At 37.1% G+C, this 21,535-nt stretch overlaps 1 protein-coding gene across 1 annotated transcript in view; it reads right to left on the bottom strand.

Annotated features, from left to right (window-relative positions):
* Positions 1–12,264: 12,264 nt before the first annotated feature.
* The window catches only part of STX7 (syntaxin 7), a 44,219-nt gene continuing 34,948 nt past the window's right edge, over positions 12,265–21,535 (bottom strand). Inside the window, exons 7-10 of the mRNA XM_066373211.1 lie at positions 21,350–21,446; positions 20,078–20,150; positions 18,121–18,203; positions 12,265–15,178 (exon numbers count right to left, since the gene is read on the bottom strand). Coding sequence (XP_066229308.1) covers positions 15,089–15,178; positions 18,121–18,203; positions 20,078–20,150; positions 21,350–21,446 — 343 coding nt within the window. The 3' untranslated portion in view covers positions 12,265–15,088. The remainder of the gene's footprint in view (positions 15,179–18,120; positions 18,204–20,077; positions 20,151–21,349; positions 21,447–21,535) is intronic.

Genomic DNA, 21,535 nt, shown 5'->3' with positions numbered 1-21,535 from the left:
TAGAAAGATTAATAGATATTTGTAATGTAATCAGTGTTGAATTATTATCCAAGAGGTTAAGTAAGTGCTTAAGATATGAGCAAATCAAAGGAACCAGAAACGACTAAGAAAAGTTTAATTGTGATGAATTTATGTAGGATTTCAAAATAAGAAAATATAGAAAAAGTAATTTTATTTTCAATTTTATAAACTTTTGAAGTAAATAAAACTTCTTTTAAATTACATGTGGGGTTGTCATCACAATCTTTTTCATATTCTAAGCTTCTAACATTTTCAATCCAGGCCTGGATACAAAAACTCTAAACACGAGGGTTAAGGCATCAAAGATGAAAGCTAGTCCACTTACAACTATTTATATTGCAAACGCTTTGCCCTTCTGCAAGAACATGCCGTTTCCCAAACACTAACCTCTCTTTACAAGGTTATGCTTATTAGCTGGGATTTGTAGCTCAATAGCAACACTGTTCATCCTTGCTTCAATTCAGATTGTAATTTCTTTTTAAACTACCTGACCCTTATAATCATATGGTGAGTAGGTTTGATCATTCATCTTCCTGAGGCCAAGTACTTGGTCTGAACACAGAGTCACTTGTATTTCTGAAGCCTCTCAGCATTATGATGACTGGGGAGAAAACTGTTGAGAAAGGTTTGAAAGAAACCTTTCATACAACGATTTCATTGTCTTTCTTGTTCTTTTTCTGAAACTAAAATTTCTGATTGCAAAAATAAAAGTCTTCCTGGACATGAGAATGAAGTTTTAAGAGATGATCTTTGTTTTTAATTAAGTGTAAGCTATCAACTATTTTGTTGTTTCCAGTGTTAGAATTTGCTGAGTAAGATTTTGCTTTTTCTCAGGGCCCAGCTATTTTTTAGCACTCAGCAGATGCTCACTGAATGAATGAATGAGTGAATGAAGGAATGCATGAATTACCCAACCTCATGTCTTTGTCTTGAAGCTGTATCATTTCTCATAGCACTAAAATGTTGCATTAATGTCTGACTTCACAACCAGAGCACCACAGTTCACATGTTGCCTAAATTGGATTACAGGCTAGAGGAAAGGACATCCTGAGCTAATTGCCTAGACTCGGTTTCTGCCCATTCCTGAACCAGTCGCTGAGGCAAAAGGAATGTGATTAGGTTGTCTGATTTATATAAAGCAGAATGGATAAACTGCGGAGTTAGGATGGAGCCCATTTCACCCACGGAACATGGCTGCTACCCAACAGAGAGAGAATATTCCAAAGAAAAGTCTGGGACCATTTAGAACTGACAGGGGTTGCATAGATATTGACAATGTAATTTCTACTTTCAATATGACTCAGTGAAGAGGGTCAAAAAATGATGATGGAAGATGATTTGACTTTGGGTGGTAGGCTCACAATGCAATATAGAAATCAGAAGTCATAGAAATGCAAGCTTGAAACCTATATAATCATAATAACCAATGCCACCTCAATAAATTTAATAGTAATATAAAGAACACAACTTGAAAACAGCCAGAGAGAAATGATGCATTATTCCTAGGAAAACAACAATTCGAATAACTGGATTTCTCATTAGAAACTATGGAGGCCATAATAAAGTAGAATAAAGTATTTCCAGTGCTGAAACTACCTTTCCACCCAGAATTCTAAATCTAGTAGTTCAAGCATACTTCAGAGGTAAAGGTGGAAAATAAAATAACGAAACTGATGGACATAAATTATGTGTTAGAAAGAATTTTTTTTCGGGCCCTGGCCGGTTGGCTCAGTGGTAGAGTGTCGGCCTGGCGAGCAGAAGTCCCGGGTTCGATTCCCGGCCAGGGCACACAGGAGAAGCGCTCATCTGCTTCTCCACCCCTCCCCCTCTCCTTCCTCTCTGTCTCTCTCTTCCGCTCCCGCAGCGAGGCTCCATTGGAGCAAGGATGGCCCGGGCGCTGGGGATGGCTCCTTGGCCTCTGCCCCAGGCACTAGACTGGCTCTGGTTGCGACAGAGCGACGCCCCCTGGTGGGCAGAGCGTCGCCCCCTGGTGGGCGTGCCGGGTGGATCCCGGTCGGGCGCATGTGGGAGTCTGTCTGACTGTCTATCCCCGTTTCCAGCTTCAGAAAAATACAAAAAAAAAAAAAAAAAAGGAAAGAAAGAATTCTTTTTCTTAAGATTTAAAGAAAATTTCCTTTAAATTGGTTTAAAAAACTAAAAGGTTTTTAGTCATATTTGACATTATGCTTATTTTTTTAAAGAAGAAACCCTAAAATAGGATCCCACCTATTGTGATTTTGACTTTAACTAGACATAGCTGACTGACCTTGAGTGTTTCTGAAACACTTAACAGTGCTGTTTCCCGAGAGGTTTTAAGTAAAAAGTGATTGATCTTTTGTAGATTATGGTTAATATTTTTTGCATATTTTCTAAGAAATATTTTGCTACCTAGAGGTCATAAAAACATTCCTCTAATATTTTCCTTGTAGAGCTTTTATGCGTGCTTGAGTAAATTGTGCATTCTCTCACCGAGGGGCGCATAATATTTTATGATTTAAGTCAATTTAGTTTACTCTGTTCTAAATATTAACATTTTTGCTGCTTGAGATAAAAATTGAGAGAGGTACATAAACTACAATGTAGTATGTTTCTCAATTTTTTTCCCTGTGGTTCTATTAATTTTAGATTTTTTTGCTACGTTTAGAATTGCTATCCCTGCTTTATTAGTTGAAACTATTAACATTTTTACATACTTTTTATTCCTATTAAGGCTTTTCACTAGTATTTATAAGAACTAATATTGATAGAGCTAACCTAACTTGGTATATTTACTTACATTATTTTTTCTAATCCTACTTTTGGTCTTTCTCTATCCCTATGCTTTCTGTCTTTTCTAAACTGAATATATTGAGGAATGTTGCCTTTTTTATTTGATGAGGTAAGCCATTAATATTTATTGTAACTATTGATTTAATGTGTTCCATTTCTTTGCTTTTTCTTTGTTTTTTCATTCTTCATTGCATTTTTTTGACTATCAAAGTTGGGATTTTTAAAAAAGGTTTATTTCCCCTTATTTCAGAATGCTTCTTTCTATTGATTTAAAGTTATTCTTTGTTATTTTCTAATGGTTATCCTTGAAAATTTACCATGAATACTTAGGTCAACAAAGCCTTAAGTTATTTATTCTCTTAACTTCTATGTGAAGGGGAATGAGATTTTGAAGTGCACATACTGATTTCCAAGAACTTTCTCCCACCTTCCCTACACATATATTTCCTGGCTTATACACCATTTTGCTAGTATCTTATATTATTAATTTTATGTTTTTAAGATTTTATTGCCTGACCTGTGGTGGCGCAGTGGATAAATCGTCGACCTGGAAATGCTGAGGTCACCGGTTCGAAACCCTGGGCTTGCCTGGTCAAGGCACATATGGGAGTTGATGCTTCCAGCTCCTCCCCCCTTCTCTCTCTCTGTCTCTTCTTCTCCTCTCTAAAATGAATAAATAAATAAATAAACTAAAAAAAAAAAGATTTTATTTATTAGAAGAAGGAGAGCAAGAGAAGGGGTAGGAGCGGGAAGTATCAATTCATAGTTGTTGCTTCTTGTATGTGCCTTGACCAGGTGAGCCTGGAGTTTCAAACTGGTGACTTAGCATTCCAAGACAATGCTTTATCCACTGCGCTGCCACAGGTCAGGAACTTTGCTAGTGTTTTATTTATGCTCTTCATTTTAACCTCCCAATGTAAGTATTTTGTAAATATAGATAGTATTAATTTACATTTCCTGCATGATTACCAGTTCCTTAGCTCATTCTTTCTTGCATCTCAAACTTTCCTTCCTTTTCATTTTTTTCTACCCTACAATTCATCCTTATTCTTTAAGTGAAAGCCTATTAGTCATAAATTCTCCTTTGGGAAAAAAAACAAACAAAACAAAAAACCCAAAACGATATATGTCTTTATTTTGCCCTATTCTTGAAAGGTAATTTCACTGGCACTCATTGTAGGTTGACTGTTATATTCACCTACTACCTTGAAGATGTTATTTCACTGTTTTGTGGCTTCAATTTCTTGGTATTAAAAAATCTCTTGTCAATTTGTCATTCCTTTGTAGGTGGATATTTATTTATTCTGGCTGCTTTTAAGATCTTTTTGTCTTTGTTCTCAAGTTTCCTATATTATAAAAAAAAGAACCTGCATTGGTTTTCTTTTATTTACCTTGTTTGATATACATTTCGTTTCTTGCATATGTGGATTCATATTTTTGATTAGGTCTAGAATTTTGAACAATACCCGTTTTTTCTGTTGTCTTATCTCTGAGACTCCAATTAGACACATATGAGATCTTCTTATCCTACCCTTCAGATCTCATGATCCATCATTCCTATTTTCTATCTCTTTGTTTGTCTTTGCTACAATATGTATTATTTCCTCAGTTCACTAATGATTCCTTTACCAATGTCTAACAGGCTCATAAACTATTCATTGAGTTATATATTTCAATAATTATTTTATACTTATTATGTTTGATTCCTCTTAACATCTGCATTTTCTTTTTACTTATCTCTTGTTACATATTTAGTTTAACTCAGTGATTTCTTTACCCATTTCATAAATTATTCCATTTTTGCTAATTCCAATATCTGAATTTCTTGAGTATATAAATCCTGTTTCTCAATCAAAATTGCTTATTTTCTTGTGTGTTTGTTTGCTTAATCTAGAGGCATTAATTAGGCAGGCTTTCCTTCCGAGAGGATTTCTACTCACTTATTAGAATTCCTGTCAGAGTCCACTGACCTGGGACCACTTTGTCTCAGAATCAGTCTTTTCCTGTTTCCCAACAATTTGGGGTTTAACTCACTTTCACTTGTAATAGTCCTTAGTGATTATACTGCTTTCTAATGAGCCAGAAAACAAACTAAATATTATATGTGTTGTTCTTTGTTCAACAACTAATTTTATTTTGTAGAAGGATCATTGAGAGGACCTAGTCAACCATACCGCCAGAAGCAGAAATCATCTACTTCTTTCCTAGTTGATTTTGGTAATTTGCATTTTTCATATAAATTATTCATTTTATTTGTGAAAGGAAGAGTCAGCCTATGCAGTCAACTTCATTGTTATTTAATTTTAAGTAATTGCCACAGTCACCCCAACCTTTAGCAATCACCACCCTGGGCAGAATGCAGCCACCAACATCGAGGTCAGACTCTCCACCCAGCAAAAAAGATTATGACTTGCCTCACTGAAGGTTTGGGTGATGGTTAGCATTTTTTAGCAATGAAGTATTTTTTTTAACTACAGTATGTACATTTTTTTTAGACCAAATGCAATTGCAACATTTAATAAACTACAATGTAGTGTAAACGTAACTTTTGTATGCACAATGAAACCAAAAAATTAGTGAGGTTTGCTCTATTGAAATATTCACTTTATCACGATGATCCAAAAGCAAATCCACAATCTTTCCAAGGTCTGCCTCTACACGTTTAACATATAGTAGTTCCTATCAAAATCCCAGCAAGTATTATGTGTAGATAACATTATTCTAAAATACATATGGAAAGGTAATGGACTGAAGTACCTAAAACAATTTTAAAAAAGAATAAAGTAGAAGCAAATAATCTCTTTGATTTTAAGCCTAATGAAACAGAGTAATCAATACTGTCTGGTATGGGTGAAGGTTTGCACACACAAATCAATGGAATAAAATAGACAACCCAGATATAGACCTACATAAATATGTTCAGCTGATTTTTTTTTCCCCAGTAACTCATTCTGCCCAACAGATTTTTGACAGAGGAGCAAAAATAATTCAGTTGAGGAATGATAGCCTTTCCAACCGACATGGTGTTGGGCCCCGGCCATGGAGGTCAGTTATTAGAGCATCATCCCTATACACCAAGGCTGTGTGTTTGATTTCTTGTGAGGGCACATGAAGACTCAGCCAAGGAATGCATAAATAAGTGGAACAACAAATTGATGTTTCTCCCTCTCTCTCTTTTACTTCCTTTTTCTAACAAAAAGAAAAAATCAATCAATAAAAAATTAAAAAACAAACATGGTATTGGAACAATTGGATATCCATAAGCAAAACAATGACCCTCGATCTAAGTCTCACAAAATTTTTTTGAAAATTTTTAATTAATTAATTAATTAAGACAATTACATTTAACGGGGTGACATTGGTCAATCAGATTACATAGATTTAGAGAGAAAATTAAGGTTTTTTTTACAAAATTAATTTGTAAAAAATTAATTTGAAAGAATCATGGACTTGAAAGTATTGTAAAACTATAAAACTTTTTGAAAAGAACATAAGATAATAAAGAAAATCTTTGGATCTAGGCCAGTGAAAGAGTTTTTGATATCAAAAGTATGATCCATGAAAGGAAAAACTGATAAACTAGACTGCATCAAAATTAAAACCTTTTGCTCTGTGAAAGATTGTTAAGAAAAGACAAGCTACAGATTGGAAGAAAATGCTTGTAACTTGATTTACATATTAAACAAAGAACTAGTATCTAGAATATATATTTTAAACAAACACTCAAAATTCAAGAGTAAAGATATAAACAATTCAATTAGAAAAAGGGAGGAAGACATGAAGAAATACATCACTGTAAATTCAGGTGCCATATATGTAAATGGAAAGAGGCAATAAGAAATTTACCCATGTTGTTCAACTTCATTAGCCACTTGTGAAGTATAAATTAAAACCATGGTAAGATATCAGTAGACACCTTTCAGAATAACTAAAATAAAAATAGTGACACCATCACATGCATAAGGAAGTAAAGAAACTGGACATTCCAACATTGCTTCTGGGAATATAAAATGGTATAGTCACTGGAAAACTGGCAGTTTCTTAAAAACTAAACATTCAACTACTAATGCCCCAGTAATTGCACTGCTGGACATTTATCCCAGAGAAACTAATTGAAACTATATTCACAAAGATATCTATACACAAATGTTTGTAGCAACTTTATTCATAATTGCTGAAACTCAGCCCTGGCCGATTGGCTCAATAGTAGAGCCTTGGTCTGATGTGTGGTCTGGTTGATTCCCAGTCAGGGCACACAGGAGAAGTAACCATCTGCTTCTCCACTCCTCTATTCTCTCTTCTCCCTCTCTCTCATCTCCTCTGGCAGCCATGGCTCAATTGGTTAGAGTGCATCGGCCCCAGGCACTGAGGATGGCTCTATGGAGCTTCTGCCTCAGGCACTAAAATTAGCTGGGTTGGAAATATGGCCCTAGATGGGCAGAGCATTGACCTCAGATGGGGATTGCCAGGTGGATCCTGGTATAGGGACATGTGGAAGTCTGTCTCTCTATCTCCTCACCTCTCACTTGGAAAAGAAATATATATATGCCCAAACTCACTAGATGTTAGCCAGTAGGTAATTGGTTAAACAAACCATCATACATCTGTGCCATAGACTACTACTCAGCACTAAAAAATGAACCACCAATGTACCTGATACAAAAAACAACATGGATGAATTCCCAGAGAATTATGCTAAATGAAAAAAAAGCTAACCCTAAAAGGTTACAAACTATATGATTCCGGCTACATAATATTAATGAAATTATAAAAATGGAGAACAGATTGTGATTGTTGAGGGTGAATGAGGGGACAGGGGTGGAAACAAAGTGGCTGTGGCTATGTAAGTGCAACACGAAGGGTCTCTGGGCTGGAATATTCTGTATGGAGATGTTCTGCATCTTAACTGTATCAATGTCAATAGTCTGGTTGCACAAGATGTTACCCTTGGGTGAAACTGAGTGAAAGGTATGTGGGCAGGAATCTGTTTTGTTTTTTACAATAGAAAATATTTATCTCAAAATAAAAGTTTAATTCAAAATACTAGCATTATACATATTTTATACTTTATAGGGAATGGACTCATTATTTTAAATGTTTAAGTCATTTCAAAGGAAAGTATTGGTCAGTTGTCTACATTCCTGTCTTGATAAAAGTTTAATCGAATATAGAAAACTTCTAAGTAACCAAGAAAAATGTTTGATTATAGATCAGGAAAAAATAAACAACAGGGTAGCCCTAATTTAGAATATCCCGTTGCACCCAAGACTGAACTAATTTAAATGATATATGATGGTTGTCTTACTAAATCTTGGCATATTACCCACCACACAATAATAATGAAATGTTAAAGTTACATAACCTTTGAGGAAATTTAAACATTACATTTGGTACTGGAGGTTGGATGTGGTCAGGTACATTGAAAATGTCTTTAAATGAACTGAACTTGAGCATAACAGTCAAGTTTGAAAAAAATATTCTTCACCGAATGATAATCTGGCTTTTTGTTTCTAGAGTCATTATTGGCAGACAGACCAGTTTGATGTGAAAACTTTTCATGATCAACCAAGTTACTAAAAGCTGGTATCTCATCCTTCATTAAATGTCTAATTTCTAGAGATGTAAACTGGGTCTCTTCATTCTGGTCTGACTTCCATGTTTCAGACCTACCATTAAATAGCTGATATAAAATTCAAGAGACATTAGTAATTAAAACTAGTACCAGTAAATCTTTGTTGAGACTAAAAGACTGAGTTTCTAAGTTTTCCACCAATGCTAATAGGGTTTGGAGTCAGCAATGACTGTCAAACAGTACTTACAGTAAACACTTAAAAATTTGTACTTTGGGTTTGCCAAAGTGGGAATTAAGGCCCTTTCAAGTTTATTTAAAGACTCAGTTCAATTCTAGCAGACTCCCTCTAGAACAAGTAGGGGTGTTGTGCATGTCACAACTGCACAGGAAATCTGGTTTTGCCTTCCGCCACTTACATTTTAAGCAGAAATGCCATCACTATACAAAACCTACAGAAATCCCACTCTGAGTAATTAAGTGACCAACCTCTTAAAAACCTGCCAGGAGCAACAGTGTCTATAAAAATCTATTTAGTGTGTCAGTTATTTAGTTCTATTTCTGCATTTAAAATTAGGATTATTTGGACAAAAATAAGATCTTACACAATTTTCATGTTAACTAAATGATTGCAAAAACCAAGGATTAAGATTGATATAGTATGTGAATTATAAGGAAATGGGTTAAATGAGCCATTAAGAGGGTGTTCTTTCTTCCTCTTTAAAAAAAATTATTAATTTTTGAGAGAGAAAAAGAGACATTGATTTGTTGTTCCACTTATTTATGTATTCATTGGGTGTTTCTTATAGGTGCCCTTATCAGGATCCAACCCTGGCATATTGGGATGACACTCCAGCCAACTGAGCTACCTGACCCAAGGTATTCCCTTTAGATACCAAAAAAAAAAAAAAAAGACTTGCTAAAGAATAAGGTAGGCTTGCCTGACCAGGCGGTAGCACAGTGGATAGAGCATTGGACTGGGACACAGAGAACCCAGGTTCAAAGCCCCGAAGTTGCCGGTTTGAGTGTGGGCTCACTGGCTTGAGTGTGGGATCACAGACATGATCCCATAGTCATTGACCTGAGCCCAAAGGTAGTCGCTGGCTTGAAGCTCAAGGTTGCTGGCTTGAGCTCAAGGTCGCTAGCTTGAGCAAGGGTCACTTGTTCTGCTGTAGCCCTCTGGTCAAGGCACATATGAGAAAGCAATCAATGAACAACTAAGGTGCTGCAACGAAGAACTGATGCTTCTCATCCCTTTCCTTCCTGTCTGTCCTTCTCTGTCTCTCTTTCTCTGTCACAAAAAGAAAAAAGAAAAAAAAAAAGAATAGGGTGGGGTTAAATTAGACATACTTTAACAGGAGCATTGGTGATGCATTGGCTTTTAGTGCATTCTAAAAAATATATAGGTTCCAGGCCCTGGCTGGGTATCTCAGTTGGTAGAGCATCATCTGATATGCCAAGCTTGTGGCTTAGATCCCCAGAGAAGGCACATATAAGAACCAATGAATGGATAAAAAAGTGAAATGACAAAATCAATGTTTCAGTTTTATTCTCCCTTTCTCTTTTGCTTTAGAGTCAATAAAAATATACATATACAAAGGTTCCAATTTCCCCTTGGCTCTTTCCCTTCTTCCCAATGCTCTGCCTTCATTGGAAGCCATAATTTTGCAAAAGTCCTATAAACATCAGTCTTGACCTTTAGGACCCCCTAGCTCTGAATCCAGATGCTTCCACCAACAGAAGGACATTTCCTCTTTGGAGCTATTATATATAGATTACCTTTCAACTTAGTAGCTACTCTTTAGAAAACTATCCATTTTCTAGTAGTCTGTTAATGGAGCAAAGAAAAGGAAATTCAGTTAGTAAGACGGGAACAGGATGAACAGGAAGCCAGCCCATGAGTGAACGGTCCCCAGTCCTCAGGTGCTAGCTAGGTGGTTGAAGTGATGAACCCACCCTCACAAATGCCTGTCTTCCTTGCCTCCTTCCTCTACCACCCATTTTCCTTCTTACACATCAAGTGCTTTTACACCCTGAATGCCAAAATGTAAGCTCCTGAGGGCAGGGATTATATTCTTTTGATTCACTCTTATACCCCTCATGACCAGGGATGAAGGAGCCTGTCACAAAATAAGTGCCAAATGAAGTCAACAATTATTTATTGAGCAACTCTGGGCAGAGGAACCCGCTAGGTGCTTGGGCCTGCGTTTGTATGCATAAACTTTGTTCTAGTTGGAAAAACTGACTTACCATTAAGAAGCAATACTTCTAAATTTTTTCCACCAAAGAACGCTTAAAGATAAGAAAATTCTGTAAGTCTTTCTGCTTCACATAGTTTATGGTCTTTCTGCATTTCGGTGTTTCCTACCTCACTGGGCAGTCTGTTGTCACCTCAACATCACCGCCCTCCTCTTTCTGAAATGTCTGTTCTCTGTATTGCTGGGAAGCCAGAAACTACATTTCCCAGACTTTCCTTCATCTTCTGGTTCGAAGTTAGAGTGGACCAGTGAGAGGTGCTTCTATCAGATTGGAAAGACGGAGAAAAGGAGAGGCCGAAGTGTAGGCAGGCAGCACACGGGCTTCATGGCCATCTCAGGATCTCTTGCAGGTCATCTGCTTCGGTGCTATCAACAGCCTAGCAGTTTGGTGGCAGCCCCTGGAGACCCACTGGTGTCAATGATACAAGCTGAGGACCATGAACTTTCAAGGGCTTAAGATGCAGTGATGTGGGGCCAGCTTCTGAGAGCCACCCTTGCTGCGGCTGCAGACTCACCTGCTCCCCACATGCTGGAAGAAGCTTCTAAGTTCAGATTGAAACCCTTTTACTTACACCAAGTGGCTCCTTTCCTGACTGAACCCTCCCTGATAGTAATGTTAAGATAGTCCAAAATCATCATTAAGGGACAATGTGTTCCTAGTGTGCTGTTAACGTAGTGAATGAGGTACTACTCCACTGCATCTACTGACTTCTGAAAATGCAGCTGAAATGAAGCAAGGTCACCCTGCAGGCTTAGGCCCAGGTAGTTTCTTTACTACTTTCTGGGTTACAGTATTTCAGGACACAAATCCTATTTGGTGGGAAGAAATGGTTTTCTCTTCATTGACTTATGAGCTAGGACCGGACAGTTGTTAAGTCGAGCTGTCATGCATTTTGTTAAAAAAGTGCTATCGTGTACCTGTTTCAGTTCCTCTCGGTGTAAATTTTACTACATGTATTCCTTGCTGAGAGGTCAGGCTGCTCAAATCCTATGGTAAGACTCCACAGAAGTCTTGGGATCCGCAGGTCAGGTTTTTGTTTTTATTCACTGAATCATGAAAATATACAATTTTATTTTTTGTTTAAGGAACGATCCCTGATGATGTTTTTTACCACAAAAATGTCACATAAACTCGTAACTACCCAAACAGCTCTCTTCATCCCATGCTAAAACTTTATTTTTATCACAGCAACTTGGTCATGAGTAAAAAACAGTTAATTTTACCTTTCAAGAAAATAAGCACTGAGCTCTGGCCTTATGTGCTTGGCTCAGTGGTAGAGCGTCGGCTTGATGTGCAGGAGTTCCAGGTTCAATTCCCGGCCAGGGCACACAGGAGAAGCGCCCATCTGCTTCTCCACCCTTCCCCTTCTCCTTCCTCTCTGTCTCTCTCTTCCCCTCCCGCAGCCAGGGCTCCATTGGAGCAAAGTTGGCCCGGGCACTGAGGATGGCTCCATGGCCTCTGCCTCAGGCACTAGAATGGCTCTGGTTGCAACAGAGCGACGCCCCAGATGGGCAGAGCATTGCCCCCTGGTGGGCATGCTGGGTGGATCCCGGTTGGACGCATGCGGGAGTCTGTCTGACTGCCTCCCCGTTTCCAACTTCAGAAAAATACAAAAAAAAAAAAAAGAAAATAAACACTGAATAAAATACTCTTGTGAATTGCTCTTTATTATTAAATGGTGAACAATGACTATTTTCTTTATACAGGTTTTCTATTTTATTGTAACATTATTTTCTACATAAAGAAACAAAAACCACACCAACTAGAAAAACTATTCTGCACTTTCCTTGCTAAACTACAGACTAATTTTGTGGAATAAGAGGTTTTCACAAGTCATTCCTTTTTTCATTATAAAGTTGTCTAAAAAGATTGGTATTCAAAACATTTTGTCTGTGTAGAAAAATTTAATCATTTTAACAAAAGCAGTGAAGACTCTGCAGGACGCAGTGGCAGCCTTTGCAAGGAGCGGAGGGTTGTCAGTCAGTGGCGCAGACGTCACCGCTAGGAGCCGGTGCGCGCAGTGGGCCTGACTCCAGGGGCTGTGTCCGTCCGTCGCTTGCTGTCCGAGATTGCGTTCCACCTGTACTCACATCCATATACTATTTTGGAATTGATCCCATGCCCACTAAAAAAGCAAGCTGCACTGACACCAGTCATTCTTTACCATCAATTACTGCCAAACCAAAACATTTTTATGACATTTAATGACCAATACCATGGCCAAATTCTTCATGCCATACTGTCATTCAGTTTCAGTAAAGAACCTGGTTAACCTCAGCCTGCTTCCATCAAGCATGTCTTTGGAGTGCACTGAAAGGAACACTAGGTGTCATTTGATAAGGAAACTTCTTCAGTTAGAGTCTCAGTTTGCCTCACACAGATTCAGATATGCTCACAGGCATTAAAACCATGCTAATTTCGCTTTCTATAATGTAAGCTTCACCACCTCTCAAGGTGACTAAAACTAACGTAAAGGAAAATGTTTAAAAATTGGCTACTGTCCCGTTTTTCATTTTATTTTTTCTAATCGAGACTCTTCTTTGTGTTCCAAATATTGTGTGCAAACTTCCCCTTCAAAATGAATGATTCCTAAAAGAATGCAAGCCACTCGAGTTCCTCTTTCCAGTCATTGAGCTGTGTCCCAGTTAAAATCATTTATAAATTATTACACTTTAAATAACGGTGCTAAAATTATGCCAAAAAAATCAAGTGGTTCTGCTGTTCTTGGGAACTTACTATGGAATAAATAGAAGTAAATGCATTTGCCTTTGTGATAACAACATTTATCAAGTAAAATTGTGGCAAGAACAATAACAAAAACAACAGCAACAAAAAAACTGGAGTGATTTGTGAAAGCCATTAGGACTTTAGCCACAGGGCGCCGGTGCATGACGTGAAACAGCACGCTTCCCTACACTTTTCTCTCCACTTAACAAGGAGAAAACGTGTTCAGGAAAGTCTGACATGCTCGCACTGACTTCAGAACAAGTAGAAACTGCCTGAGTTCTCCCCTGCATCACCCATCCCATTCACTAAAGTGAGCCGATTCTGATAAACACAAGTATCGAGGTTTCTAATCACTCACAGAAGAGTTTTCTACAGTCTCTTTTGTAGAAGAGATTGAGTTTTACTGTCATGCAGCTTCTACCTATCAGAGGCAAAATCTTGTAAGATTGCCAAAATAAAAATTGAGTAAGGTATTTCAGAAAGATGGGAGAATGGCTGTTGGGTGGGTTACCTTCCCAGTGGCCAAAGCGTGAGGGAAAGGTCAAGTGTCAGTTCCATGGAAGCAGAGTCCTCATGGAACAGAGCTATCCAGACACGATTAAAATCATCTTTATTTTGGCTGCCAATGTACACTTTAGTTAGTTACTTAATATTTTATTTGTTCCCATTTGAAGTTCATAGCTTGCCATGTAAAACACTGCCTTCACTATCAAACTGTGCTAGAAGAACATTATAAAATACAAGCATTCAGATTAGTGTATTAAAATAACATGGCCTTAAAACGGTGAGTTAATTGGCAAACATCCAATTCCTTTTCTAATGAAGGATGGTACAAAATGGTACTCAAGGTAAATACATGTTAAGTGCTGGGTGCTAGAAATAGTAATTGTGGGATAGTTTCCTCCCCAATAATTTTGACCTAAGAATACAAATGTAACCATTATTCAATAACATGTAAGGAAAGATCACTAATTTCCATTATAATAGCTGTAGAAATACACAGCCGAGTAACAGGTTGGGGTATTGATTTGTTACACTCTCTTTCCAAACCACATTGAACATTTATAGTGACTACACATTCCTCAGTAAACGTCCAATTTAAACACAGCCTATGTAAAAACAATCTAAGGAGTATTTTACCAGGCAATCTACAGCAATGCTTAATATATACACACCCAGTATATGCAATGTAGTAGGAAACTGTTCATTGATTTCATTCAGAGTAGTAAAGGGTCTGAAGATTAAGAATAACAGTCAAATAGATAATTTGTGCTGGTATGAACCAGCAAAAAGGCCAACACAAACAGGTAATTTTTAAAATTATTTAGAACATTTCTTCTGACCCTAATCAAAATTCAATTTTTAATTAAAGTAACAAATCTGGGTTTATGTTGCACTGTGACAAAAAGACAGATGCCCACAGAACACATACACCTTTAAATTTATTCATTCTAAAAACTAAGTCAACAGGATAAATAAATTATAAATGAAAGACATATACAACGTGGGCAAAAAACTAAGTTACCAGACTGAAAAGCATGGAAGTTATGCCCACAGTGATACTTAGAAAAACATTCAATATTAGAAAATATCAAATTTACTCCAAAAGAACCCCCCCAAATAAAAATAAAAGTACAGAAACCATCTTTTATGCAATAGCTTTAAAATAATAATAAAAAACCACTATTACAAGAACCTTCCTACATAATTTAGATAAGTACAACAGTGTACTCCTTCAGAATTTTAGCTTTTCACTCCCAGTATGACACCAATAATTACGACTCCGATGACAAGGAGAGAAATGATGATGCACAGGGTTTTTCTGGATTTGCGCTGCAGATGCAAAAACAAAAATATGTTTATAAATGTAGAGAAGCATCTCCATAGCAACTGAAAATCATTTGGTTCATTTCTAGAGTAAAATCAATAGTAATTCATTGCCCTCAAATTTTTTATTGCATTTTTTTTTCTTCTTAAAAATCTCAATACACATAGGACAATTTTCTTTTTCAAAAATATTTTTCTTGAGTTAATGGTGCAATTCAAGGGGTAATTATTCAACTTTCGTTGGTAATTTTTCTGGGGTAGAAAACACAGAAAAATGAAAGCTACTAATTTAAGCAATGGACTGAGGTTAGCTATGTATGAAAAAAAAGAGAACAGTTTAAGAGCTTCTATATTTAAATACTATTATAAAAAACTTTGTTCTTCAAACTGCCAGTTAAAAAATAATCATGGGGCTGTAAAGTACAATATAGGGAATATAGTCAATACTATTGTAATAAATATGTATGGTATCCGATGGGTACTAGACCTATTGGGGTGATCACTTTGTACGGTATATAAATACCTAACTGCTATGTTGTATACCTGAAACGAATATAATATTGTATGTCAACTGTAATTGAAAAAAAAAATTTTTTAAACATAGCTGATCTTCAAAATGAGTTCTCTGAAAATATCAGCAAGCGTAAATGTTCAGCAATTTTTTCCAAGGTTAATTTATTAGTTTCCAAATCATTCTCAATGAAAACTGCATTCAACATCTCAACATAACAAATGAAAAGCAAAGAGGCAAAAAAATTAAGATACAGTCATTTAAATATAAAGGTTAAGTATTTTGTTCCATTCTTCATTCCTGGCCCAGCTGCAGATTCCTGTATTTCTTTAATGGCTTGTATATTTCACAGCAACATGCAGGAATCCTTTTTCTTACAAAGTAGAAAAATTTATAAATTTATTTTATATCAAACCAAAAGTATCATTTTTTTACAAAAAGGTATGTTTCTGGCTCTGAAGTTACCCTAAAAACCATGAATACTTTCAGTATTCCACATATTCATCTAAATTTGTGTGTGTGTCAGAGAGACAGAGAGAGGAACAGACAAGAAGGGAGATGAGAAGCATCAATTCTTTGTTGCAGCTCCTCAGTTGTTCATTGATTGCTTTCTCATATGTGCCTTGACCAGGGGCTACAACAGAGTGACCCCTTGCTCAAGCCAGTGACCTCGGCATTTCGAATCTGGGTCTTCTGCATCCCAGGAAAATGCTCTATTCACTGCGCCACTGCCTGGTCAGGCTCATCTAACTTTTCAACTGAATAATACTTATGTATAAAACACAATTCCTCTAAAGTTTTGATATCATGCTTATGTATTTGTCCCAGATTCCACTTGGTTTCCAGACACATGTAATGCACCATTATAAACAGTCATGGGCACTCTGCTACCTGGGGAAACCTCCCTAGGGTGGGGTAATGAGTCCCTTGGGGTGCCATGGTGATAAGAGCACTTATCCCCTTCCTTTATGCTCACGGTCCACCCAACCTGTTTAGAAGCACCATGTTTTGCACAGGCATGAGTTTATTAACAAGGTTTCCAAGTAGGACTATTGGAAAGCAGTTCTTTTCTCATCACTCAGGGCCTCTGGAATTAAATAAATATAAGGGCAGCTCCAGTTTTAGAGGTGCAGCTTGGGAAGACGTGTTTCTTTTCCCCAGGGGACCTGCCGGCTTTCCCTTCCACTAGGGGGAGGAAAACTATCGTACAACTTAATACAGATCTATAACCCCCAAGATCCCAGAGCAAACAAAATAATACGTAAGCCCAGTCACTGACGAATACTGCTAAACACTTTTGAGCAGTTATAACTGTTGGCATTTACAGATTACTGTGTGTGGTGTGTGCATGTATATAACTACTCATGAATAATGCAGGCTATGACATAATGACATTCATTCTGCAGAGGTGCATATCTTCATCACATGCACAAGATGGTGACCACGAGTCACTCCATCAGTGAATATAAGTCGCTGTGACTCAGCATTCTCTATATAGCTTCACTGTCCTCTACATGTCACTTAATATGCAGTGGATGTCCAGTGAAAAATGGTACTGAAATTATAGGGAACTTTTATGGTTAGTGAGAAAAGTGCAGAGCAACTGAAAATACCCAAGATGATGCAGATCTTAGTTATTTTATAAGAAGGTAACAAGGTTTGAGAAAATAATTATGAACAACAAGAAAAGTAGAGTTTGGAAAGGGAAGTTAAATGCTAGGGTAGAATTTAGTGGTTTCCAAAAAGCCTGGCTGATCCTTGTTGAACATCAAAGGTCTATGTATTAAACAATAGACTAATAGTTTACGGTCCTAATAGTCATATAATACTTTACACATATTTTATATTTGACACATACATATGGACTCAATATATTAACCTGATTTGACTTAAGAAATCAATTTATTCCTAGCAAAGGGTCTGCTGAATGCTGACAGAGTATCTATATGGTAGTCAAGGATATTGCAAGCTAATATAATATAATTTCCATAGGACCCGAAGAGATCTCTCTAGGACAATAAATCTATGCCTCTTTAGTGCACAGTGTCACTGACAAAAAAAGTGAGGAAAAGGTAGAAGGGAACAGTGAGAAACAGAGGTTATAAAGGAGATTTCTGGCTTGCAAAGTCACAGTGACATCAGAGGCTGCCAGAAAAGTGGGTGGTTCCCTGTTGCTATCCTCAGTACTCTAGAAACACTGAAGTTCCTACTCCTGTGGGCCATAATTCTGGTTCAAGCCTGAAAATAATCAGGCTACATCCAGTTTTGCACTGACTGGCATATTTCTGACCTGTCTTCCGTGGGATTTGAAATTTCAACATCTCTAGCCACTTTAAGCCTGAATACACACACACACACACACACACACACACACACACACACACACACACAAGTCAAAAGTCTGAGTTAGAAGACAAGTTATTACAGTTAATATTACCTGATAGTCTGATGCCCGTGACAGTTGTTGGTTTGCTTGTTGCACATGCACCTCTGCGTTTTCAACGTTGGCTTCTATGCTATCTTTAAAATAAAACACACACATTGTTAACCAACACATGTGCTGATACTTGCATGATCACTCTCTAGAGAAAGAACTGCACAAATCAGGAGGTTTCATTCAAGGTCAGATTAAACACATTCATTATTCAAACAAAATGTCACCTCTCAGTAAGGCCTTCCCTGATGACGTAAAGCAGCAACATCTTCCACTGCCAGCAGCCCCGTCCTTACCTGGGCCTTGGCCTTACTTTCCCCATAGCACTTATCAACATTCTTTTTTTTTTTTTTTTTTTTTTTTTTGACAGAGGCAGAGAGAGGGAAAGATAGAGACAAACAAACAGGAAGGGAGAGAGAGAGAAGCATCAATTCTTTGTTGCAGTTCCTTAGTGGTTCATTGATTGCTTTCTCATATGTGCCTTGATCAGGGGGCTATTTCAGAGCACGTGACCCCTTGCTCAAGCCAGCAACCTTGGGCTCAAGCCAGCGACCATGGGATCACGTCTATCACCCCACATGCCAGCCAGCGGCCCCGCACTCAAGCTGGTGAACTTGCACTCAAGCCAGCAACCTTGGGGTTTCGAACCTGGGTCCTCTGTGTCCCAGTCCAATGCTCTATCCACTGCACCACAGCCTGTTCAGGCTCAACATTCATTTACTTTACTTTTTAAAAAATAATTGTCTCTCTTTTTTTTAGATTATAAGATCTATGTAGGCAGGATCTTTTATTTGTTGTTCAATTTCACCTGGATCCCCAATGCCTGGATTTAGTAGGCACTCAATAAATATTTGTTGGATGCATAAATGGTTTTAGAAATTTTACCCTGTGACCTATGAGAGGGAGAGAACAGACTAAGAATGGACAAATAATAGTTACACTATAGGTTTGAGTATTTCAATTGAATCACATTCAAAAAACATATTAAATGTATTTTTAGATATATATATTTTCTCATATTTCAAAATGATAAAAATGATCAGGATCTTGATCAGTGCTGACAGTTACATCTTAAATGAATCACTATTACATTTAAAACTTAAAGTGTTAGTCACTAAGTAATTTTTAAGAATTTTTAATAAAAGAATTTTGAGCACCTAAGTAGTATTACTAAATTAATCTATTAAAAAAGCTATTGGAATGAATGATCGAGCAGATAGATACCTATTTCCTTTCATCTAAAGGCAAGATTGCAGGCACAATTATAAATAGCACAAATTTCCCCCAAAGTCCTTATTGTGATGAGAATTAAATTGGAATAAAACTAAAACCAGAGGCCCTGGAAATAAGCTCGAATGATGTTACATGGTGCCCTCCATGATCTCAGCAGTAGGCCTGATTAAATCTAACTATTTTGAAATAAATGAGGCTGGAGCCAAAAACAAGATTTATTTTAGATAATGCCGAGGGTGATGCTTCATCTGTTGCAGACTATGCTTTTACCTGCAGCGGAACCAAAAGGCAGAGAAGGAGCAGTGACTTATCTCTTTTTCTTTTCTTTTTTTTAAATGAGAGGAGGGGAGATAGAGAGACCCCTGCATGTACCCAAATCAGGATCCACCTGGCTCTGCCCACCTGGGGCCACTTGAAAGTGATGTATTTATAGTGTCTGAGGCAGAGGCTCCACTGAGCCATTCTCAGAGCCCTGAGCCAATATGCTCGGAACAATAGACAATTGAGCTATGGCTATGGGAGAGGAAGAGAGAAAGAGACAAGGGGGAGGGAGGAGAAGGAGATGGCTGCCTCTCCTGTGTGCCCTGACTGGGAATCGAACCTGGGACATCCAAAAGCCGGTTGACATCCTACCGGCCAGGGCCAGAGCAATTCACTTGAGAACTAACTACAGGTAAACTGCAGGTAGCCTGCTAACACCTCACAAAGCCCAATCAGCAGGACTTACCTATCATATCTCCTTGCTCATGAATCATTGTCCCCAAGTGTTTAAATATTTCATTAATATCCATAATATCAGCCTAAGGGAAAAAGGCACAAATTATTATAATCAGAAATTCAGTCCCCAATTCATAGAAGGGGAAAATAAAAAAAACCTAAATCATCCTACAGAGAAACTTAATACATAAGTTTTAGAAACATCAGAAAATTATTTTATTATAAGCAATCCCAAGAAGAAAAAACAGTAACCAGTTCTCTAAAATAAGTTTGTGACATTAAAAATATCAAGCCAGGCAGGACGGAAATGAAGGATCTATGTTAGGAAAGGGCTGTGACTGCTGAGCTTGTGTTATATAATCTGATTTGTTCTGTTATCACAAGTATTAGTTTTGCTATTTCCTCACAAGGGTAAAAAATATTCTTGTTATATTTCTAGTAAAAATGTATACACCAATTTGACAACTTAAAAGAATAAAACATTAGGTGTAAATTTAAAGTCTCACATATTAATAAATTTGAAAATACAATGGAATAGTGAAGGATAAAAAAGTTATAAATTTACTCTTCTTCAATACAAAATAACTATTATTTTGCCTGACTAAAGAGTAAAATTTAAATACTTTATTCAGGAGGGGTGGGGCAATTTATATATTCCTCTTGTGTCTTAATTTCCCCAAATGTAATATGGCAATGACAGTGTCACAGTTCACCACTTCAGAGAGATGTTCTGAAGACTAAATTAGACAATGAACATACAGAGCTTATCACACAGTACTTGGCACATGGAAGCCCTCAAGCTGTAGCTATCATTAGCTATTAGTAGCCCAACTCCTAGGGAACATGTAATGCTCTAAGAACGAAGGTTTTAGACCTCTTTGATGTCATAAGCATACTAAAGAGAAATAAAACACAGTTTAAGCCCTTGTAAAAGTTATTATTCATGCAGGTGAGATGTTTATCATGCGCCATGGGAGCCATCCAGACCCGCTGAACAGACATTTAACTCTAGACTGTTATTTTTCTCAATGCCAAGGTTAAAAAGAATTAAAAGAATTAAAAAAAAAGAGCGGAAGAAAGTATGTTCTCTCATCCCACCACAAAGTCTACAGAGATTATTTTTTTAAAAAGAGGAATTATTCTAATTTACATGAGAAATGCCTCCAAATTGATATATTTATTTAGTTTCTTTTCTCAATCCCTGTCCCAGCATTAGCTAAGCATCCTGAAGACAAACTCACTAAGAACAGGCAGCAGTCCAACTCTATAATGTAAAGCTTACTTCAAGCTGCTTAATAGAAGACTCTCTCTCATGAATAAGGCGGAGGTCATCCTCTGTAATTTCGTCATCCTGCACCTGCACTTGAGATTGAGTTTGGCTAATAAAAAGAAAAGAATATGGAAACAAGAAAGTCTGTAATAAACAATGGAACTTCTTTCCTAGTAATATCAAATAGAATATTTTTTT

This window comes from Saccopteryx leptura, chromosome 3 (genome assembly GCF_036850995.1).
Source record: "Saccopteryx leptura isolate mSacLep1 chromosome 3, mSacLep1_pri_phased_curated, whole genome shotgun sequence".
Lineage (NCBI taxonomy): Eukaryota > Metazoa > Chordata > Mammalia > Chiroptera > Emballonuridae > Saccopteryx > Saccopteryx leptura.
This window is presented reverse-complemented; position numbering and strand designations above follow the sequence as displayed.